Raw genomic sequence first — 23,201 nt, 5'->3', positions numbered from 1 at the left:
GGGCCGGGGACCTGTGGACTCACCATATGCCGATGTGGTGTGGCAGGCCTGTGGCTAGAAGGCCACCATGGAAGGCGTGCTGAAGATGGTGCTGAGCAGGTGGCATAGACGGCACCACCATCGCCAGCATGCACAGAGCCCTCCGTGGCCCGCCTGCCTGCCGCCGCCTGTCTCCTCCCCTGTCTGGATGATGAGCCCGATGCTCACACTGGCAAAGAGGATGAGCCCCAGCATCAGGAAGAACTCCAGCCTTACAGTGCCTGGCGCCAGCAGAGTGAGACTGAGGTTTTTATGCCCAACCCGTAACTAGGAGAGGAGTGGCTGAAATTAGTGGTCAGGAGCAGGTGCTCCCCGGAGTCCCAACCACCTGCACTGCCCCCTTAGAGGCCTCTCTGGCAGGGGGGCTGCCACCGTCAGGGAGAGGTGGAGCACAACACCTTGCTTTAGGGGCATCATGGAGAGGCTGACCTTGCAGGTGGTGGCCCCCGAATTCATCTCACACAGGAAGTAGCAGTCCCTGCAGAAGGACAGGCTGAGGTCAGGAGAAAGTTGGGAAACACCAGGCTGACCAGGAGCAGTGTGCTGGACGTCCAGGGCCACCTGCGGACGTGGAAGAGGAAGAGGGCCCCCGCCAGTCCCCAGGACAAACTCCACACCCAGGATTGGTGCCAGGAAAGCAGACGTCAGGAGGAAGAAGGGGGGTGACAGGAAAGCTAGGCCTCTCTTGAAGACCCCAATACAATGGTGAAGACAGGAGGAGAGGGACAACACTGTGAAGAAGGACTTGAGTTATGGAATGCCATGGGCTGGGACCAGCAGATGGTGTTAAGTAGCTACATTGCTGGACTCCCATGTAGTCAACCATGGTTCAAATCCCATATGTGGTGGCTTAAAACTCAGGCTGGACACATGTTTGTGCATGCATGCGTGCCCAAATCCCAAGAGGAGAATGGAGGAGGATGGACTGCAGCATGGCCATCCCCCCTGGGGGCGAGTTATTGTTTCTCTGTCTCTCTGTGTCTCTCTTTGTCCCTCTGTCTCTCTGGTGAGCACGCACACCCTATAGCGAAAATCTCTCTTAAAAAAAAAAAAAGGAAAGAATGAAATGAAATGCCATGGGCTGCTTGGGCTCTGGACCTGAGAGAAGGTTCTGGCGGCTTCTATCCCTGCATGAGTGTTCAGGGCAGAGTGAGATGGTCGTCACTGTCAGCTGGCCACACAACCACGCAGCCTCCTGGGCTTTCACAGCATCCTCGAAGCCACCGAGAGACACCCAGTGTTCCTGCTTGCAAAGGGGGACCCATATCTCTCCCTCTCCTGGGTCCTGAGGGAATTTCACATGAGGTGCCTGAGCCCAGCCAGGGGCAGGTGGGTGACCTGGCAGAGGGGGACCTGGAGCTCAGCTGGGGTGAGATGGGGCTCAGGGAAGCCCTCAAGTGGGCAACAAGCCCAGCCTGGGAGTGGGGGAGAGTATTTGTTGCCCTGCTGGGCAGAGGTTTGTCCACCTGAAGGCAACTGGGCCTCTCGGGATGTGTAGATCTCCCTGGACACCCCCACCCCATCCACTGCATACGCAGCTGGCTGGCTGCTCCCCGCCCTGCCAGCTCTGGCTGCAGGGACCGAGAGGCCGACAGGGTAGTGTTCTGCTGTGCCCTGCCGGCCCGCTGTAGTCAACCTTCAGCTGCTCCCAGGTGCCTGCTTGTTCCCAGGTCCATGTACGGGGGGAGGGTCCTCCCCTGCCACGTTTCTACTGCCATGGCATGGGGCTCTGGGGGTTTCTCCCCCAAGCAGGACAATCCCGACAGTTTCCCAGTCTGCGTCTCCCCGTGGCTATGGGTCCAGCGCTCACTGCAGGGGGAGAGCAGGAGGCCGGGCTGGCTTTGGACCAGGTATAAGTCAGGCTGTCACACTGCAGAGCCGTTTTCACGAGTCTGCAGGTCAGTCCTGTGGGTGGAGATGGGGCAGGGGGTGGCTGTGGCTCCTGCTAGCCCAGGGCAGTGGGGACACCTGAGGGAGCTGAGGTTCCAGGCTCTAGGACTTGACACCCTCCTCGCCACCTGGCTGCGCACGGCAGTCTGGCACCGTGGCTGTTGGCCCCTCTCCCAGGGGTCCTCCAGGCCTTCCTGCTGCCTGGGCTGCTGTGTGGCCAAGGCTGAGGGCAGACAGCTGTGCGCACAGGAGAAGCAGGATGGTGAGACCCTGCCTGAGCTTCGAATGCAGGCAGGCCTGCCTGGGCTGGAAACAGCAGCCCGATTTTCAGGCCTCACTGAGCCTGAACTGTAAAACCAGTTGCCACCGCCTTCTTGGAGGGTCATGAGGAAAAAGTGAGGTTATTTATGTAAACTTGAGGGGATTCCCTAGCACAGAGCTGTGTTCAGAAAAAGTGAAGAGCTGGTTGTCCTAATTGTCTATCTGGTATTAGATGTGGTCTCTAATGCCAAGGGTAGACTCCTCTTCCTGTGGCCGCCTATTCTCTGACCGGGCGTCTCTCCCTGCTGCAGCCCAGGTCCACCCGAGCCTCCGCTCCTGGCCGCTCGGCTGTTTGCTTGGAGGAGGCTGCCGTGTAGGGCCTTGCCTATGGGAGAGGACGCCCTCGGGGTGAGAGCGACGGCCAAAGCCCTTTCAGCAGCCAAGTCTCCTCTGCCCACCTCTGCCCTCCTGGGCCTGACAGGAGCACGCCAGGGCCGGGTCACACAGTGATGAGTGCCCGTCCTCAGCATTAACAGACCCCCAACACTGTGGTCACGTGGTGCCCCAGACACAACACGGTCATGGGGAGCACAAAGGCCCGGTCGCTGACCCACAGCCCGTGTGCATGCAGAAGTCTTTATTAAGGGTTTTCCTGGTGCAGGCAAGTGCTGTGCTGAGGCGGTGGGGACAGAAGGACGGAGCGGCAGCCCAGCCCTAGGCGGGACACCACCTGGCATTCCCATGCGGGCAGCCGGCTGAGGCTGTTAGAGAAGGCGAGCGCCTGGGCCCAGGAGCCTGGACCTGGGCTGAGTGTGGCAGGAGGACGGCTGACATTGATACCCGGGGGTCGGCGTGGGGACGCTGAAACGCTCAGGGTCAGTCCACAGGGGACGGGGGCGCTGGGGAGCTGTCAAGCTGGACGGTGCTCAGGCACCCTGTGCCTGCCACAGGCCCAGAACAAGAGGGTCACCACAAGGGCTTCTTGCGGGCAGGGTCTTGGGTCACAGACAGGGCCACCGAGCCTTGCGCTCGCTCCCAGTCATACCTGTGCAGACAGACGAGCAGGGGGTCGTTAAGGCCGGCCAGGAGGAGCCCGGGGAAGGAAGGCAGCCCCAGAGTGGGGACATCCTCCCCTGTACTCACGGAGTCCCAGCTGGCACGAGGAGGCTGTCGTCGGGAGTCAGGCTCAGGCGCTGTCCCCCCATGGTTACCACTGAGGAGCCCTCCTGGGGGAGGGTCAGGGAATCAGATGGAGGCTGCAGGGCCTCAGCACTGCCACAGCAAGGAGGCCCTGGGAGCAGGTGCCACCCTAGGGCCCGAGGCTAGGTTGCCTGGTCTCTGGGTTGGGACTGTGCCACCCTTTCCTAGGGCCCCACTTGCCAGCTGCCACAGCCACACGTCCACGTCCTGCCGCGGGCCTTTGCTGCTGCCCTGTCCGTGGGCGATCACCTGGGGTGGGAGGTGACACATCTTTCAGGTGCTTCTGCCCCACATGGGACGCGGATTTGGACCTGACCCAACACCAGACCTGTGTGGGCCAGTAGTGCAGCACGTGACACGGCCTATCACGTGTGCAGAGACCAGAACTCATGTGGACACACAACCCCAGAGGGGCCTACATCCCTTCTCTGCGAGATGTTCGGAGTCTGGCCTCAGAAGGAGAGCGGGCCTGAGGTCTCTGTCCTGCATCCGCCCACAGCCCTACAGCTCTTGTGCAGGGGCCATGTGTCTGCTGGCCCAGAGTGGGACTCGATGTTGCAGTGTAGACCGAAGCCAGGAGGAGCAGAGGTGTGAAGGAGGTGGGTGCAGGACCACCAGGCCAGCCCAGGGCCGGGGAACACTGCTGCTGTGTGGGTGAGGGCTCTGTGGGGTGCTCCCTGCTCTCTCAGCCTTGGAGAAGCTTGGGGCCCTGGTCCCCAGGAGAAGCGGGCAGGCCCGGGTCCAGCGAGCACCCCTCCGCAGTGTGACTAACAACCGCATACCTGTCCCGGAGCAGATTCTGAAGCACAGGTGAGTACCAGCCTCCGAGCAGGGCTCCCTCCCTCCCTCTCACCCTTCTGAACCGTCCCCACACAGGGTGGCTCAGGTGGTCTTCCTGAAACACCTCCAGCCTAATCGCTCCCCACCTTCAGTGTAGGGTGACGCCCTGTGTGGCTAGGACAAACCCTCCTCCTGCCCTGCCCAGCTGCCCCGTCAGGACCCGGTCCTGCCTGCGGCTCTGCTGTCCACCAGTTGTTTATGCCCCCACTCCCCTGCCCTGGCCATGGCCCACCTCAGCTGCTTGTAGTGCCAGGCTGTGTCCAGCTCCAGGCCTTTGCTCATGCCTCTCCCCACCTAGAACGCCCTTTCCACTTCCCTTTCTTCCTTTTGCAAACACTTACACTAGTTTTAAAACTCAAGCTGTAGAGGGCCTCCTCCAGGAAGCCGTCCTTGACTTCTCTCCCAGCCTGTGTTCTTCCTTTATCTGCCTATGGGGTTCCTGTAGCTTCCTTAACAAATAATATATCAGTCGTGGCAATTGTTGGTTAACTCGCCCATTTCCCTGACCAGACCTCAGTCTTTGAGGCAGGCTCTCTCCTACCACACCTAAAACAGCCTGAAACAATAGGCTCCCCACAAACTCTGCTTGAAAAAGGTTGGCTTTGTTTGGATCGCTCTGCCCCTCTCCTCTAAGCCCTCACCCCAAACACCTCTCTCCCTCTGGCTTCCAAGGCTGCTGGCTGAAGTCTCAGGAATTCCCAGCAGGGGAGAAGTGACAGACCCTCAGGAGGTTGCCAGTGGAAGGGGCAACTCCCTACTCTGAAAGCAAAGAAAGATCTCTTGGGACCAGGTGGCTGCCACAGACTCACTTGGAGCAAAACCATTGTTCTCAGAGTCAGGGCAGAAGCAGGAAGGCCAGTGCTCATGCCACAACCTCCAGAATGTGTGTGTGTGTGTGTGTGTGTGTGAGAGAGAGAGAGAGAGAGAGAGGGAGGGAGAGAATGAGTTCCCATTTCCTGCGGCTGCTAGGCGGATACCCCGAGTGACCCAGGGTTGCATTACCTGGGTCTCATAGGTGTCCCCAAACAGGCTGAGGGGTGTGCCTGCCTGCAGCTCCCTGCGGTGGCCGTCCAGCCAGGTCGTCAGGGACATGGGCTCCGTGACGGATCGTGTGCTCAGAGGGAATGGCAGGCCCTTTCGCCGCTGATCTGCACCCGTGGCATGGCTGTGGTAGAGGGAATGGCAGCTCCTTGCGCAGCTGATCTGCTCCCGTGGCATGGCTGTGGTCAGTGTCCTCTGGGCCAGCCCCAGCCCCAGTCCCACCCCCAGCCACAGCGGGCCCGCTTCCCAGAGGCCCCAGCAGTCAGTCACCAGAGCGGGCTCTGGATCCAACTCCATGACCGAGTTGCTCTGTGGGGGTTACTATCCACTGCCATCTTGGTACTGTTAGTACTGGGCAGAATACTCAGACTCTGCCGGTCCCTGGGCCAGGACCCTGGGAGAGGAAGGGAGAAGGAAAGGTGGTTCCCTGTGGCCTCACCAGGAATGGGCTTTCCTGTTCGGCACTGCTCAGAGCTGAAGAACCTGCAGGGACACCCAGGAGAAGGGGTGGTGACGCTCTGGCTGGAGTGGTCAGTGACACACAGCACACTCATGGCGGGGGGAGGGCTCATCCACATCTTTGCCCTCCCACCCGCGGGGCAGCCCTCTCCCTCCCCAGTGGGCTCTCCAGCCTCTGCCCCCACCCAGAGGGAGACTCTCCTAATTCCTGGGCATGATGGCCCCAGGGCAGGAGGGGCAAGGGCTGGACTGTGGGCTCACTCCTGGATGATGGGGGCCAGCTGTGTGCCGAGGTCCTCACAATAGAACCACTTCTCAAACAAGACGTCCGCAGTGTCCTCCACGTAGTACCTGCCAGGGCAGAGCACAGGCAACCCCGCTCCATCATGACCACCTCGGAGCAGCCTCTCAGGTCGGGCCCTGCCTGTGACTGGGGGCCCTGGCCCTGCAGGGCTGGGCCACCTGCTGTTCCCATTAGCACAACCTAGTGGTCGGTGCTTGATTGCTTAGTCCTGGCACTTCCAGAAGCACGTGGGTGCCCCCCAAGTGGAGGACTATCACCTGGACATGCAAAGCTCTTTCTCATTCCCCAGAGCAGACCACTTACAAAGCAGCTAGAACCCTGAGGCTCAGAAAGGCTGAGCGACTTAGCAAGGATCACCCGGCCTGTAAACAGCAGAAACAGCCCAAACTTGAGTCTGCGAAGCTTAGAGAGTGTCCAATCCAAGTGTTTTTGCTTTTCCCAAAGAGGAAGCTAGATTCACCGCCAGCACCTGGATGTCCTGCCTGCCTGTGGGGCTCGAGGTCAGAGTACACTGATCCTGAAAAGCCGACATTTGGAAGACAGCACCCAGGTGAAGGGATCTCTCAGGGTTACAGTTGCCTGTGAGGACTGGAGCAAAGCCACGTGCATGTACACATATCCTTCAGAAGTCGCTAAAGCCCACCATTGCCCAGCCCGGCCTAGTGCGCTCCTTCACTGTCCCAGGGAGCTCCTGAGAGTCTGGGCTGTGCCCAGGCCTCCGTGCCCTAGGTCACCTGGTAGCAGGATGTGTAATCCCCAGCCCAGCTCCGTCTGCTTTTCAACTCCTGCGAGAAAGAGAGTGGTCCCGCTGGTGGGAGGGATTATAGATAGTCGCTCCTTGCAACCAGCCACCTGCCACCCTAAGTTCTCTCCTGGGATGGAGCCGGCCTCCACAAAGCTTAATAACTGGACTACAAGGCCCTCTGGGAACTGCCTTCAGAGTGGCATTTTTATGTTGAGTTCCTGGCTTTTATTAAAGGTCAAAAGCAGCCAGATGAAATCTGTTATTGAATTTGCTGTAAAATGTTATTGAGGACACTGTCCTCTCCATCACTAAACACTCCCGATATGAACCCTTCGTGAAAAAGTCCTTTTAGAATTTCAGGCCAGGCGTCTGTGCACACCAGACACAGGGCTGATGCGGTGATGCAGAAGTGTATGCAGCTGAGAATGTTGTGTTTCTTTGAAAAGACTTTTAAAAAATAGTATGAGATATTCATACAATTATTATTGTTAGAGATTTTTGCTCTAAGGCGTGTGTGCTCTCTGGAGAGAAAGACAGGAAACAAGAAATCACCCCCCGGGGGGATGACCACACCGCAGTCCCTTCTCTTCCATTCTCCTCCTGGGGTCTTGGGCATGTACGCACACACACCCAGTGTGATTTTGAAGCCACAGGGTCCAGGACTCCAATTACGGTCAGCCATGTAGTCCAGTGACGTAACTGCTACGCCATCTGCTGGTCCTGGAATTTGTTTTAAAAATGAAAAAGCAAAACCAACCAAACAAAAAACCAGTGTGCCTTTTGGTACAGTCTTGCTTCCCTTGAGCTCCAGGCTACTTCTTCCTCTCAGGGGACGATAATTTTTTTTTTGGAGAGGTTTTTGCTATAGGGCGCGTGTGCTTGCCAGAAAGACAGAGAGACAGAGAGACTTCTCCTCCACTCTCCTGTCAGGATCTTGGGCATGCATGCACACACGCCCGGCGTGAATTTTAAGCCACCGGGTCCAGAACTTAAACCGCGGTCAACGACATGGGAGTCCAACGACATAGCCATTACGCCATCTGCTGGTCCCATGGGATAATTGAATGACTGATCAGAACCAAATGGCACCACAGCCATGGAATCAGAGTATCTGTAGGCGGCCTGAGGTCTTTCCCTCTGTGTCGTCACTTCCCACTTCTCTGTGCTGCCCTAGCCCTAACTTCAGATTCCTTTAGAATATCAGATCTAGCAAGTTAAATCCTAGTAAAGTAACTCCCCTGGGACCACTTTATTTTTTTTAAGAAGTTTTTGCCTTAGGGTGTGTGTGTGCTCACCAGAGGGAGAGAGACAGAGACAGAGACAAAGACAATGAGAGGGAAAGTGAGAAATCACTCCCCAGGGGGGATGGCCACGTAGTAATCCCTTCTTCTCCATTCTCCTCCTGGGATCTTGGGCATGTCTGCACACACACTCGTCCTGTATGACCTTCAAGCCACTGGGCCCAGGACTCGAACCGCAGCCAGACATGTGGGAGTCCAGCAACGTAATCACTACATCATCTGCTGGCCCAGGACCAGTTTTCTTAATCTGTGCAGTATGGATAATAATAGTACCTACCTCACAGGATTACCAGAAGAATTAAGTGGATAAAACAAAGCCCTGAGTCAGGGTCTGGCACGTAGCACCTGCTACCCAGACGTTGGTGCTGGTGCTGAATGAGCTGGGGTAGAGGAACTAGCAGAGGAGGCCCCCGAGACTAAATGCTGGGGAGAAGCAACAGTGTTCCTGGCTGCACTGGGGTAGGTGGGTGCAGCTTCAGTATCCCTGCACCCCTTTCTGCATCCCACCCCTTCCAGTGGGCCATGAAGGAAGCACAGGTTCTGATTTCAGAAGCTGTTGGCTAAGTGTACTCTCAGGGAGTCCCAGAGACCACTCCCTCCACCGTCAACTCCCTGCAAAGCCCTCCCACTCTCTCAGTGGCCAGGCAGTGCTTTCTCCAGTCTCCCAAGGATCCTTTCTGCCGCATGTGGGGCCACACCCCTCCACTTGCCTTCTCTCCACAGCAGCCCCGGACAGCGTGCACCTACCTGAGCCCATCTAGCTCCGATTTCAGCCGTCTCCGCTCAACCACCAGCCCCACCGTGCTGGCAAACCTCTGCGGTGAGTGGGGCACCCTGGCAGGCAGGAGGAAAATCTGCAGGAGTGATGACAAGGTGCCTGACAAGGCCGCGAGCCCTCATGGAACCCTCAGTGCCCCCCAGCACCCAAGGCTTCCCGAAAGCTGGGGAAAATGTTGGGCTGTGCTGAGAGCAGGCTAGCTTAGGGGGTGGGTGCCCAAGGACAGGGCAAGCAGGAGAGGGCAGGCCCGGGACACGTGGCAGGGCGGGCCCTTGTCTGGCAGCCCTTTGCCTCCCGCCCCCCAAACTCCAGCTTCACCTCTCCTTGCCGAATGACCACATCCCGGTGTTTCCCATGCTCCAGGATGCGGAGGACCATGTCTCCCTCCAGCTGGTAAAACACCTGTGGGACAGCAAAGAGGCTTGGGCCCTCACATGCTCACTTCCAAGTCTGTGGCCACTGCCCAGGCCCTGGGTTTTTGTGGTTAGATTTTTGCTATAAAGGTGCACGTGATCATGGGAGAGACAGAGAAAAAGCTAGAAATCACCCCCCGGGGGGATGGCCACACCACAACCCCTTTCCTTCCATTCTCCTCTCGGGATTGTGGACACGCATGCACACGTGCCCCTGGTGTGAGTTTCAAGCAGCCAGGTCTGGGACTTGAACAGCGGTCGGCCATGTGGGAGCCGGTGACAGTGGCTAAGGCACAGACACTGTGTTTTGACCAGGAAAATCAGTCACCACTGTCCCGAGGCCGTCTCCCCTGATGCATGACACAGACGAGAGTGCTAAGGACGCACGGAGATTGTATCTCGAGCACACATGTGAGGTCAGAGGACCCAAGGTGCCGCAGCAGTGGCGGGAGGCTGGAAGTGATGTTCACAGATGAAGTTAGTGGCCAGGCCAGAGAAGAGGATCGTCCGTGTGCCATGTGGCTGGGCTGCACAGAGCACTTCTGTAGACATTCTCAGAAATCTTTTCAACTTCCAGAGTTGGCCTTTTTGTTTTTTGTTATAGGGCGTATGCACTGGAGAGAGAGGGAACATGAGAAAGCACCCCCCAGGAGTGATGGCCACGCTGCAATCCCTTCTCCTCCATTCTCCCCTGGGGATTTTGGGCACACTCACATGCCTGGCATATTTTTCAAGCCAATAGGTCCAGGTCGTGGGCCATGCAGTCAGCCATGTGGGGGTACAGTGCCTCAACCTCCACACCACCCGCTGGCCCCCCAAAGGTGTTATTAGCCCCATCCTGTGAAAAAGACAAAAAAGAGATCTGAGGCTCAGAGAGGAGAGCAATTTGCCCAGGGACACACAGCCAGTTAGTCCTGCAGCCGAGGTGGACCTGAGTGTGCTCGGCCCTGGGACCTGTGTTGGTTCCTCTGGCTGGTGACACCCTGGTGTGGGGTGGGCTGTGGACTCAGCAGGTGTAAATGGTGGTCTCAGGGATGCTGGCAGCCCAGGGGGCCAGGAGCATGCCCCTCCTACTCTCTCACAGTTTGGGGTGGGGTCCTGCATTGTTCCTGTGCCAGCCAAAGTCCCTAATGACTGGAGTTCACCCATGGGGATGGGAGGAGGAGGTGCAGCGGGTTTCCTTCCACTGGTCACACGTTGCAGGCTGTTAAAAGCCGCAGACAAATACTTAAAGGGGTGTTATTAATAAGAATAATATTGATTATTATCATGTAAAGAATTAGAGTAGAGGGTCTCGTGACAGCATCTTCCAAGAACAGTCAAGCTGAGCTCAAGGACGCTAAAGACGTGCTGGCTTCTTACAGTGCGCAGTTCAAACCCAGCTTCCCGGGTCAGCCTACCTCCTGGCCCTCAGCTCTGCCAGGGCACTGGAACCTCCTAGTCAGTTCAGTTAGGCCTCTGCCTCGGTTTTCTCATCTATAAAATGACGGTATCTACTCAGGACATGGCTGTGCAGACCGCCCAGGGTACTGTACACACAGGCACCCCACGCATAGTAAGCACTCAGTAAACCTCTAGCTACGAATACCAGGAATGGCAGGGGTTGCAAAAGTAATGCTAATAACAGGAATAGGGAATGGCGTCGGCAGGTGGTGTGGCGGTTAAAGGTGCTGGACTCCACATGGCCAACTGCGGTTCAAGTCTCGGACCTGGCAGCTTGCTTTCTCGCTTTCTTTCTCACTTACTCTGTCCCTCTCTGGTCAAATTAAAATAAATAAAGTTAAATAAAATAATGCTAAAATTGTTTAAAAGGAAAAAAAATAACAAAGAATGTGAACGACTGGTTAAAAGAAAACTAGTTAAAAGAAAACAGTAATAGGGGAATGTCGACAGTTGACGGTAAATTCAAAACATGGAGCATGATGCAGCCTTTAAAAAATATGTCTGAGTAACTCGATAAAATAGAAAATGCGAGGGACCAGCAGTTAGCGTAATGGCTATGTCGATGGACTCCCACGTAGTCGACCGCGGTTCGCGTCCCAGACCCGGTGGCTTGTGTGTGTGTACCCAAGATCCCGAGAGGAGAATTGAGGAGAAGGGATTGCGGCATGGCCATCCCACCCCACCCCCCTGGGGGGGAGTGATTTCTCACTTTCTGTCGGAGTGATTTCTCCCTTTCTCTCTCTCTGTACCTCTCTGTCTGGCGAGCGCACGCACCCTATAGCAAAAACCTCTCCCCCCAAAAAAAGAAAATGTGAAAGTTAGGTTAAAGCAATATTTACAACTATGTACCTGGCAGGACTCTAATTATGTGGTGACAACATGAAGGAGGGGACACGTTCATTCACGGTGGCTGCCCCGTGTGGTGAGATTGGGAATGAGGTAAACATACTCTTTCTCTTTCTGTGTTTTCCACAATGAACAATATTTACTTTCAGTATTAAAGACAGCCCAAATTTGGGCCAGCTGGTGGCATGAGGGTTAAGGTGCTGGATCCCACATGGCCAGCTCCGCGGTTTGTTTCCTAGATTTGCTGGCTTGGAAAACACACTGGGCCATGTGCGTGGATGCCCCAAATCCCGAGATGAGAATGGAGGAGAAAGGATTGCAGCGTGGCCATCCCTCCTGGAGGGTGATTTTTCACTTTCCATCTTTCCTCTCTCTCTCTTTCTCTCTATCTCTATCTATCTCTGGCGAGTGCACACACCTTACAGCAAATTTATAAAAGAAACCAAAAACAACCCACATTTATTATTTAATACAAATAATAACCCTACCAGGTTCCCTGTAAAGAGACATCCAGCAGGTCCCCTCCCCTCCCCCACACTGTGTGTGTGTGTGTGTGTGTGTGTGTGTGTGCGCGCGCATGCGCGCGTGTGAGTTTCTCTCTTTCTCTACGTAGGGGAGGAGAGTAGAGGCCCATAGAGCTCTGGGAAGGGGGCCAGAGCCCTTGACCCTAAAAATATTAGAGGAAATTAGGAGGGGGCGGGTCTGGGCCACATGCAAACCTTTCCCAGGCAGGCTACAAGGGATTAGCAGCCACCAAGCAAAACCATGAAAAGTGGCAGTGGTTTCCTGTCTTGTCTGCTGCCCAGAGGACTTCCCTGTGATGAGAGGCCAGCCTGGCCTGGAGCATGGGGATAGGTCACTGAACTGCAGAAAACCCCCAACAGCCAAGGGCAATCCAAAAGGAATTAAGCTCAGGCTAGAAGTGATGATGTTTGGGGCCCGGGGCTAGCTAGGAGATGAGCTGGCCCACTCAGGCAGAATCAGTGAAGCTGGCGTGGGGATAAAAAGCCGGAATCCTGGCCTCCCATGGACAGGCAGAGAGGGGGTGAGGTGCAGGGAGCCAACCTATTAACACACTGCGCCAGGCTCTGCACACGCCCACTCTGCACACACTGAATCCCTCTGCCAGGCTGGGGCCATTATCCCGGGTGCTACAGGAAACGGGTTCAGAGAGGGCACGTAAGGTGCCCTGTCCAAGATCACATGGTTAATGAGAGGCAGATACTCTGTCCAGATTCCCCTGCCTCCCAGCCAGGAGGCAGGGAGCTGGAGCACCTGGCAGCTATTGCAGAGGCCAGAGCTCAGTGAGGAGGAACAGTGAGTAAAAAGTGTGATTCAAACCCACATCTGAGTGACCCCTCTTTCCTCACTTTTTGGGAGAAGCCTAGTCTCCCCAGGATCCAGCTGGGTGAGGACTGGCAGGGGCAGGGAGGGTGCAGACCTTCAGCCCTAAAGTCCCCAGGGCCTGGGCCAGGGGCAGGCCCTACACCCCGACAACTTCCTCCCCAACCTCCTGCAGGGTAGAATAATCCTGTCACAAACCCACCTCCAGCCAAGTTCCTCCCAGCCCTCAGCCACCTGAGTGTCCCTCCAGAGTGAGGACAGCTCTGCCGGCCAGCCCTCCTCATCTCCAGGACACCAGCTGGGACAGGACATGGCTGGGGCACCCCCCCCCCCCCCCCCAGGGGACACCCATCCACCTGAGCAGTTTGGTGTGATTGTGGACTGAGTGTGGCAGAGGTGGCAGGGGCAGGAAGGGAAGAAGACAGTAGATTCTGGGAGCAGAGCTAATGGGGGGGAAGATCGGGGAAGATCGGGCTGACGAGACAGCCATGCCTCCTCCACCACCTAGCAGGTGTGTGTGGAGAGGGGTGGTGGGGAGGGGTGGAGGAGGGGCTGGGCAGGCTCTGCTCAGTGCCTTTGCTCCCCCGGCCATCTGCCTCCCTCTGCCTGTGCTGTCTGGGGGCACCCATGCGCATGCTGAGTGCCCAGTGAGTAGGTGCTGAACCTACCAAGTGCCAGCAGTAGGGTAGGGGCTGGCGGCCAGGCTGGGCTCTGGCCCTGGAGCCCCTGGAAGCAGCCCCTCACCAGCTGACGAGGGGGGTCGGGTGGGGAGTCCTATACTGGCCTTTTCTGATGACAGGGACCCTGGTGTCTGTGCTTCTTAATGAGACCCACCTTTCTCTTTTCATTTTACTTTTTTTTTTTTTTTTAACTTTTGGGCAGAGGAAGTAGAGAAAACACAGTTCAGAAGTCAAGGTACAAAAGGTATTCAGTGAAATTCCTTCTCACGTAGCTCCTGGCAACTGAAGTGTCTCTAGATAAGAAGGGGCCACCAGGGCCAACCCCTCCCTCAGCTGTGGGCCCCCTACCCATGCCTGCTCCTTCACCCCTCCCCGGCCCTCCCACCCCCACTTTGTTCCTGGATTTGCCCCAGCTGCAGCAGAGGAAACTGCCCAGAATCTGGCTCATGGGGTAGAGGGGTGCACCGAGGTCCCCTCAGCACTCGCTCAGGTCTCATTGTGGAAGCCAATGGTGTATGTTCAGGTTTGGGGGCAGGGGACCGGGGGACCCCGCCTGGAGCATGGATGTGGGTGCCCCTGTGCCCACAGGGGTAGGACTCCCCTGAAGGAGTGCCTGGGCCACTCCCTGGGATGGGCTGTCAGGGGTTTGCCCTGGGGTTTCAGCTGTGCCCCTTCACCCCTCTCTGATCCTCCCCACAGGGTAGCCCCCAGGGCAGGGGCAGTCCCAGCCTACCTCCTCACCCTCCTCGATGTGATAGTCCTTCCTGATGTTGGGGCCCCCGACGAACATGACTTTGAGCTGCTCCCGGTGCCTGCAGTGGCCAAGTGGGGAGAGGCCCTCAGTCAGCTTCTGGGACCAAGGAGAGAAGGGTGCAGAGGACCCCAGGGGCCAGCAGGGAGAGAGGGAGCAGGGCTGTCTCTGCCCCCCCCCCGTCCCCTCTCCACTCTATCCAGAACGTGTGCCCACACATCTGAACATGTGCCCACGATTGTGTGTGGCTGTCCCTTTGTGAGCACCCCCACTTCCTCTGATCCAGCAAGGTGGGGGATCCGCGGCTTCATCTCCCAGGACCCCCGAGTGTGCTCAAGACCTGTTACAGAGGAGCGAGGTGCCCCACTTCCCGGTCTGCAGGCTGCCAGGCCTGGCTCCGTGGACTCAGAGGACTGTGACACCGAGCAGGGGCTTCAGGCAGCAGTGTCAAGTCAGTTCCGGGGCCAGCAGTGAAAAACCTCAGTTCCGGGGCCAGCAGGTTAAGGCAGCTGGATCCTATGTGGCCACCTGTTTCCGTCCTGGACCTGGCGGCTTGAGAAATATGCTGGCACGTGTGCGTGCATGCCCCAAGTCCCGAGATAAGAATGGAAGAGAAAGGATTGTGGCGCAGCCACCTCCCCTGAGGGGAGAGCGTTTTCTCATTTTCCTTCTCTGTCTCTGGTGAGCACAGAAACCCTGTAGCAAAAAACTAAGAAACAAAACAAAACAAAACCCAAATCCAGGCTCTGGAGCCAGCCTCTGCAGGTCAAATCTGGCTCTACCACTGACCTTGGGCATGCTATTTAATCTCTCTGGGTCTCAGCTTCTTCATCCGTAAAATGGAGAGACAGTCCTCACTTCACAGAGGTTCAGTGAATTACGCGAATTAACGTGGGAAAACTCTCAGAGCAGTGCCTGCCATGTAGCAGGCACTGTTTATGTGGTAAGTAAACCTAGCACAACCCTCTACAGCTGACTTTATGCACTCAAGGAGGGTCCCATCGCCAGAGCCCAGGCACTGGGGCTGATGGCAGTGGGAGGTGCCTGGGTGGAACTCAGGGTCTGTAGGGCCAAGGGCTTTCCTGGAGAGGGTGAGGCATGGGCGCAGCTGGGACCATCTGTGCAGTCACTGCGGTCTCCAGGTTGCCTCTTATGTGTGTGTAGGGGGGGGGTTGGGAGGTCCTGAGACCTCAAACCCAGACTGGGGCCGGAAGGTGGCGTGGTGGTTAAGGGTGCTGGACTCCCACGTGGCCGACCATGGTTTGAGTCTTGGACCTGGTGACCTGCTTTCTCACTTTCCCTCTCTCTCGCTCACTCTGTTCCTCTCAAGTTCAAATAAATAAAGTTAAATAAAGTAATTAAAAAACAAAACAAGACTGATAAGTCCTTGCTGAGTGTCCTGCCCTGTGGGCTGGTTTCCACTCGGGAGGTGTGGGGACAGCACAGAAGATGTGACCACTTTCCTTTCCCTCCCCTTTCATGCACACATTCCTCCCTGGTGTCTCAGGAGGTGCGGAGGAGGCTGGCATGGGGCAGTTCTGCGCTGGGTTAAAGCTGCGGGAGAGGCTTCCAGGTATGAGGCTGAGGGAGTGGAGGGGAGAGCTGGTACCGAGGCCGAGGCCCTGAGACTGAAGCACTGAGGTGGGGGGGTGGGGGGACAGTCGAGGAACTCAGTTTTGGCCATAAGCGTGCCAGGGAGCCTCAGAAAGATTTTTCTTCTTTTCCTTTTTTAAAAATTTGCTATAGCATGCATACACTTGTCAGAGAGAGGGAGGGGGTAAAGGGAGAAATTGTCACCTGGAGGCACGGCCACCCCACAATCCCTTCTCCATTCGCCTCTCATGATTTTGTGCAGGCACGCACACACACGAGCCTGGTGGGTTTTTCAAGCAACTGGGCTCAGGACTTGAAATGCGTGGTTGGCCATGTGGGATCCAGCTGCCTTAGCCACACTGGCTAGCCCAAGCGTTTTCCTTTTAAAATAAACTTTTTAGGGGACCAACAGATGGCATAATAGTTACCTGGTAGCTTAAACTCATGCTGGGTACATATGCGTGTGCCCCAAATCCCAAAAGGAGAATGGAGGAAAAGGAATTGCAGTGTGGCCATCCCCCCGAGGGGTGATTTCTAGCTTTCTGTGTCTGTTTCTGTCTCTCCAGCAAGCGTACATGTCTTACAGCAAAAATCTCTTTCTCTCTCTAAAATAAATAAATATAAATAAAATAAACTTTTCTGAGCTATAAGTTAGGTCCATATAGAAAGTTCTTGAAATATTTCAGCCCATGAGTCACAAAACCTAAGCCAGATCCTGTCCTTCCTCTTCTCAAAACCCTCTAGCAGCTTCTCATCTCACTGCAGGGGTTATAGGTTGAACCCCCGACCCCTACCCCTGCCCGTTTATTTGTTGAAGTCCACACCCCAAGAGAGCAGAATGTGACCTTTGGGAAGAGGGTCTTGTAGATGTGATTGAGTGTGGACGAGGTCACACCACAGGACAGTGGGCCCTGATCCAAGATGACCGATGTCCGTATAGAGAGGGGGAATTTGGACACGGACACAGAAAGGGAGAATGCCACGTGAAGGTGAAGGTGGAGATCGGCGTGGTGCACAGAAGCCCAGGCACACCAGTGATGCCACCAGTGACACCAGCCCACCGCCAGCAGGCAGGGCACTGGCTCGGGACAGATTCCGCTGCTCGGTCCCAACAAACAAATACAGGGGTCAAGCCACAGTTCTGACCCTGACCTGTGGGCCGCCAGTCTGCCTGCCGCCTGCCTTGGCGCCCTCGAGTAGTTTATCTGCGTTATGGCCTCCTCCCCCAGAATGTCAGCCCCATAACTGACTGTGGCAGTTTCCGGCTGTGTTTCCAGGGCGCAGAACAGCCTGGCATGTAGTAGGTGCTCAGTGAACATTGGAGATGAATAAAGGAGGCCTGCGCCTCCTGTATTGGGCTGTGCTGGACGGTGGGGTGGGAGCCTGGAGACAGGGTAGCCAGTACTGCCCAGGCTGGGGGTGACAAGGGTGGAACCAGGCAGTGACTGTGGGGCTCGAGAACAGATGGATGTTAGACTGTGGACAGGGACGAGTGGAAGAAAGAGGTAAAGATGGCAAAGCTTGGCGTTAGGTGCGACAACAGTGGTAGAAGAGAAGGAGTTTTGGGGAGATGTTGACCATGAGGCAGTGACCAGGAGCATGTGCGGACTTTGAAGTCGAACTGTTCCGAGGGTGTGAGTCTGCAGCGCCCCCACTCACTAGCTCCATGACACTGTAAACTTATTAAAACCCCACCCCATGGGGCTACTGCAAGAATAAAAACAGTTGATGTAAAAACACTTAGCGTGGACTCTGACCTGTGCGTGTGCGTGACTGCAGCTTTCTGGTTGGCGGTGTCACCCCCCTGGACATGTCCTGTGACATGGCAAGTGTTGGGATGTGAGCCTGGTTCTGGGGAGCATGCCAGGTCCAGCCATGAGGCTGGGGGGCGGGGGTGATGGGGCCCCAGGGAGGACCTGAAAGGGCTGCTGGAGAAAGAGGGCCTGTCAGGGCAGTCCTACAGGGTGCTGCAGGCAGAGGCGGCCGAGGCAGGCCTGGTGTGACAGCTTGTGAGTGCGTATGCCTGTGAAGAAACCGCACGCCACAGTCCTCCAGAAGGAGCTGGCCTCTGACTTCACCCCTCGCCTGCAGTTTCCTGGCCAAGGTGGTGTGTGCTCCAGCTGCCCCCAGACCGGGTTCCACTGCATTTCTGGGGCCTGATAACCATGTTCCACAAATTCTTGGGTTTTCCCAAAGTGCACGGAAGTCCTTTGGGGTTGGATAGCTGTTCCCCAGCCTCACCATCCAGTCTCTTACAGCCTCAGAGCCTCCCCAGCCACCCTCGAAATCAAGGCCACAGTTTACTGCAGAGTCACAAAAAGAGGAAGAGACCGAGAGTGTGCAACCCGGAACCAGCGGTCCTCATCCTGCCTGAAGGCACCGAGAGAATGACAGCCCCCCGACAGGCTTCTGGTGAAGAACTTGGAGCTGGAGGTGAGGGTCCAGGTGCAAGAGCTAGTGTAGGAGGACGTGAGGGCAGAGGGCGCTGGTGTTGGGGTGCCCAGGACTCACATGAGCTTGTTGCATACGGGGGGCAGGAAGGAGGCCCGGTTCTCCTCCACCCACGTCTTCACTTTCACAGGGCGCTCCATGGTCCCGCGGGAGCGTCTTCTTGCAGCCGTGTCCTGGGCGGCGGAGGCCGGCCAGATCCTTCGCAGGGGCGCGGCTCCACCCAGCAGCCCATTGGCCACCTCATTAATTAGCCCGGGGCAAAGGGCGGAACAACCCCGCCACCCAGCGGTGGCGGGTTTGGGGCCGGCCCTGTGGCGACTCGCCAACTTTGGTCGGATCCTGCCGGCCCTTAGTGCCTGCCCTTGCGAGCGCGGTGGCCTCGGCTCCTGCTGCGGGGAGCTAGTGGCCCGGTAAGCTAGTGGCCAGCCCAGCGCCCCCTGCTTCTCCGCAGGCAGGAGCTCAGACCTGGTCGGCCCCTGCGGAACTCATTAGCATCCTGGGGGCGGGCGCCTCCCATCCCACTGCCCTGCCAGGCTGCTCCAGACGTTCCTGGTCACATGTCCCCATATTTCTGCCTGGACCCCAGGGAAGCCCCAGAGAAATATTGTAGAGGGGGCCAAGCCGGTTTGTCATCCAGTCTGCTTGAGTACATGGTGCTGCACTGGATTTAAGCCTCAGTTTGTACGTCTGGAAAATGGGAATGACCGTCCAGCCACCCTGGGCTGAGATTTGCAGAGAAAGAAAAGCTGTCCAGCAGCTGCCAAAGGGGAAGATTAATGCGGGTTCCCTGCACTCTCTCCACACGAAGCTGAGCCGGGTGCCCAGGCTGAGTGATGATGGCAGGGATGATGGCAGGGCTCAGCTCTGCCTCGGGCTCCTCGAGGGAGGCCCCTGCAGGCGCAGTGCTGCAGCAGGCCCCGCACTGCACAAGGTCCGGGGCCCCAGGCTTGAGCGTGCAGCCCTCTCCCTGCAGAGGACACAGCCCTTGGTGTCGGTGTTGTAGTGGGCACCACTCAGTTCTTTTTTTTTTTTGGAGAGGTTTTTCGCTATAGGGCACGTGCGCTCGCCAGACAGACAGAGACATAGAGACAGAAAGCGAGAAATCACCCCCCAGGGGGGATGGTCACGCCGCAATCCCTTCTCCTCCATTCTCCTCTCGGGATCTTGGGCACGCACGCACACGCACCCGGCGTGAGATTTAAGCCACCGGGTCCGAGACGCGAACCGCGGTCGACTAAGTGGGAGTCAGCGACATAGCCATTACGCTAACTGCTGGTTCCCAGCACCACTCAGTTCTGAGCTCACCCGTCCTAGGGACACCCTCAAGTCACACAGTATTAAATGAGATGGAGTCCTTGGTGGAGCCCCCAGGAATCTCGATCCTGGTGGAGTGGGCAGAAGAAGCATGCTAATGACTCCAGCCGTGTGTAAGAGGCTCTGATGTCATTACCCTCCGGCAGGTGCCACCTAGGCCTGGGTGTGCAGGTGTGGAGAAGAAACTTCTGGGGGTGGAGGAGGGGAGGGCAATCAGACACCTGCTTTCCTGTCTTTCTTCAGGACTCCTGATTCTTGGGAAAACGGAGGACAGTGAAGTGGGGGAGGTGGCAGGCAGAAAGAATGAATGGCTCAGGCCTCTGACACCAGAATCCAGGCTATAAGTCCTCCAATTCCTGTCCTCCCAGCCCATCTTGTCCCCTCGCTGCTGCCTGGGATGGGCTGGGTTTCTCAGCATCTCAGACACAGGAACTCCCCTGATCCAAGTCAAAACCCAGGCAGATAAGAAACAGGATTTCCACCCACCATGTCTACAAGGCTCCTCTTTTCTCTCTGCCATCCTTCTTTTTTTCACGTATTTGTTCCATGGACACAAAAAGAGAGACAGCACCCCCAGCAGGGTCCCTCCCCTGCAATCCATCCACCATCTCAGCGAGTCCTGATCATGAGCACATCTGCAGGTGCCTGGCTACTCAGGAAGGGCTCCAGGATTAGAACGCAAAAGTTCCCACGGGGTCAGCCAAAGCCGCACGGTTTCCGGCAGCACCTCCGCTGAAGTCCTGCCACCTCTGCTTTTCCTCTTCTCTTTTCAGCTAGCTATTTACCTGGAACATTTTAGCTGAACATTCTGCGATAGTGTTTGGCACCTGTTTAACTCGAACCAACTTGCTTTATTTTTCTTATCTACATGTAATCAGAGGAGACGGCAAACAATGGAACACAGAACACCAAGGACCTGTGATGTGTTAGGTTAGATCGGATGTCTGTTAAATGAACTCAATGCCGCAATCCTCCACTGGTTCTTGTGACAGGGTGGGTGCCACCACGCCCCAGGTGTTTGTTAAATGGAGAGATGGGTGGGTAGGTGGATGAAGGCAAGAAGGAATTCATACTAAAGGGAAAAATATTAAATTCAGCTCAACAGATGTTCTGTTACACGGTATAGAGGAAAGAATGATAGTCACCCTGTATTTGAATCCATGTGAACAAGTAATAGGAGTAATTGAGCCCAGTAGAGTTGGGGGCGGGGTCTGAGTTACCCTGATTAATCCTACACACGGGCTAAATGACTGCTGCGTAGTCACTGTCAAACACCGAGCCGTGCAGGTAAAACACCATGCCAGTCTACTCAGTTGGCAAGCCTCTTCGCTCGGGGTTTGAGCACCACTGGCCCCCCGTGTTCAGAAAGCCAGCAGTTCTCAGTTGATCTGAGTGTTCCAGCACTGCTCAGTCAGACCATGTGGAATCCTGCAGGTGGAACCCTTTTAGTCTTTGGACCTTCCCTGCTGCCAGAAGTCACCTCTCCATGGACTCAGACGCAAGCATCTGTCCTGGACCAGGGTGCATTAGGGTTGATCCTGTTCACTGGTCTCATTTCGGCCTCCCATAGATGATGTTTGCCTGCCCAGGCCACTGAGGCCAGTAGATGCTTCTGGGCTTTGCTGGACGTGGCTGGCAAAAACTTTGATCCTTGGATAGCCTGAATTAGTCCCTCTGCCCAGCCCCTTTCCCGGATGCCTTGGTATGTCTATCTTCTTCTGCCCCCGGGTCCAGGACTCACACTGCTGAGTGGGTCGAGTGGGATCGGGCTGCCTTAACCACCGTGATACCCGGCTGGTCACCCCTTATACTTTGAATTTTGCTTTATTTTGAATCCATGTTAGATAAGAAAAGAATCATGACTGTTTTCTTGTTGTGTTTTATCTCTAAGATACACACACACACACATACATGAATTATTTAATTTTATTTATCATTATTATTATTACTTTTAAAAAATTACTATAGGGCATGTGTGCTCACCAGAGAGAGGCAGGGAGACAGAGACAGAGAGAGACAGAGGGACACAGAGAGAGACAGAGAGAGAGAGAGGAAGTGAGAAAGCAAGCCGTCAGGTCCAGGACTTGAGCCACGGTCAGCCATGTATGGTAACTACCATAGTATGGTAGTTAGGAGTCCCTAACTACCATACTACCTGCTAGGCCCAATATTTTTTCTTTTTAACTTGCCAGAGGACACCTGTGCTGCTCTGGTGGAGACAGCGAGGGAATGTGAGAAAGCACTCCTTATGGGAAATGGTAACATCGCAATCCCTTCTCCTCCACTCCCCCGCCTTTCAGGATTTGGGGCACACACACACACACACACACACCTGGCATGTTTCTCACACACACACACACACACACACACACACACACACACCTGGCATGTTTCTCAAGCCACCAGGTCTGGGACTCGAATCATGTACTCTGCCATGTGAGATTGGCTGTTTTAACCACCAGGCCACAGAACCAGCCTCCCTCCAACACATTTTCTTATCTATTCTATTTTCAACTTGTAGAATTCTTTTCATGATTGTTGGAGTGTTTAGGTCTCTCCAGGTGATTTAACTGCCCCCATCTCCCTTTGTTCTGTGCTCTGGGAAGTTCTGCCTAAACTTCCAGGTTACCGTGTTTCTGTTTAGTTGATTTATTCTCCTGTTTAGCTCGTCTAATGAGTTTTAAATTTCAGTGGGCTCATATTTGTACGCAGGCCCTAATTCATTCTTCCCCACAAATGGCTGCCTGCATCTCATGGGTGTGATATACGCCCTTATAGCCGCAAAAAAAAGATTAAAGGTAGATGGTGCACTTCAGGGACAAGGTGGTGGCACAGTGGTAACAGCTGTGTCCTGTGTAATGCCAAGCTCTTTTTGCCACTTACTGTCCCTCCGTTCTGAAGTCCCCTTCCACGCTCTGCATTGTGACACTGGGACTGGGGTTCTGCAAACTGCGTATGCTTTCAGGCTGGTTCTCTGTCAGGCTCTCCAAAGGAGGCAACAGAAAGATTCTGCGAGGGTGGAGGAGGACAGCACTCGCTCTTTTCTGGTGCTTTCTGCCTGCCCCCTCTGCCTGTGGTTCCTGGGTTTGTCACCCCAGTTTCTTCCCTTAGCAGTTTCTAAATCCACTGTGCAGCTTTCCCAGTGCTTTCAGGGTCAGCTTTGAAGCGACCCTGTCAGGGATACCAGTGCAGATGCTGGTGCCCGGCTTGGAGGTCTGAGACCCAGCTCTGCAGGGCCTTCCTCCAGCTTCTAAGTATTGGTGACTCATCCACTTCCTTTGTCCCCTCAGCCGTAAGGGTGGCAGCTGCTTCTTGCAGTTGCCACTTACGTGATGCCCCATCTTCCTTCTTTTGACTTTTTAATGACCTAGTTAACGATGGTTAGCCTAGGTGACAGTTCTCTGTATTCATTCTGTTACATAACTGACATGGTTTCTGTCTTCTGATGATACAGCTTTATAAACTTACTTCTCTGTATCAGTGGATTTGCTTACAGTTGAGATTTTTA

At 55.7% G+C, this 23,201-nt stretch overlaps 2 protein-coding genes and 1 long non-coding RNA gene across 3 annotated transcripts in view; all 3 read right to left on the bottom strand.

The window, feature by feature from the left end:
- The window catches only part of LOC106736135 (oxoeicosanoid receptor 1), a 5,169-nt gene extending 2,396 nt beyond the window's left edge, over nt 1-2,773 (bottom strand). Inside the window, 4 exon segments of the mRNA XM_027776328.1 lie at nt 168-306; nt 412-600; nt 2,480-2,575; nt 2,729-2,773. Of these exon segments, the coding sequence (XP_027632129.1) occupies nt 168-306; nt 412-600; nt 2,480-2,575; nt 2,729-2,773 (469 nt within the window).
- Nucleotides 2,774-2,807: 34 nt separating this feature from the next.
- On the bottom strand, nt 2,808-18,623 carry HAAO (3-hydroxyanthranilate 3,4-dioxygenase). The gene is made up of 11 exons (XM_006159913.3): nt 18,440-18,623; nt 14,318-14,396; nt 9,177-9,260; nt 8,828-8,934; nt 5,992-6,081; nt 5,711-5,754; nt 5,417-5,433; nt 5,233-5,361; nt 3,571-3,639; nt 3,334-3,416; nt 2,808-3,235 (listed from the first exon to the last, which is right to left on the bottom strand). Exons 1-11 carry the CDS (start codon nt 18,517-18,519, stop codon nt 3,157-3,159), a joined length of 861 nt encoding a protein of 286 aa, XP_006159975.1. The 5' UTR covers nt 18,520-18,623; the 3' UTR covers nt 2,808-3,156.
- LOC114009903 (uncharacterized) lies at nt 9,267-10,970 on the bottom strand. Its single transcript, XR_003551294.1, has 3 exons — nt 10,672-10,970; nt 9,986-10,109; nt 9,267-9,885 (listed from the first exon to the last, which is right to left on the bottom strand). It is a non-coding gene; the product is annotated as an uncharacterized LOC114009903 (long non-coding RNA).
- Nucleotides 18,624-23,201: the final 4,578 nt, after the last annotated feature.

The sequence above is a fragment of the Tupaia chinensis genome, unplaced genomic scaffold (assembly GCF_000334495.1).
Source record: "Tupaia chinensis unplaced genomic scaffold, TupChi_1.0 Scaffold000661_1, whole genome shotgun sequence".
Taxonomy (NCBI): domain Eukaryota; kingdom Metazoa; phylum Chordata; class Mammalia; order Scandentia; family Tupaiidae; genus Tupaia; species Tupaia belangeri.
The sequence above is the reverse complement of the archived record's forward strand: the minus strand, read 5'-3'. Positions and strand labels throughout refer to the sequence as shown.

Excerpts from the sequence above, each read along its gene's own strand:
- HAAO (XM_006159913.3), bottom strand. The coding sequence starts at position 18,519 with ATGGAGCGCCCTGTGAAAGTGAAGACGTGGGTGGAGGAGAACCGGGCC. Across the intron at positions 9,261-14,317 it reads ACATCGAGGAGGGTGAGGAG|GTGTTTTACCAGCTGGAGGG; the intron begins GTAGGCTGGGAC and ends GCTGTCCCACAG. Across the intron at positions 6,082-8,827 it reads TCGGAGCTAGATGGGCTCAG|GTACTACGTGGAGGACACTG; the intron begins GTAGGTGCACGC and ends CTGCCCTGGCAG.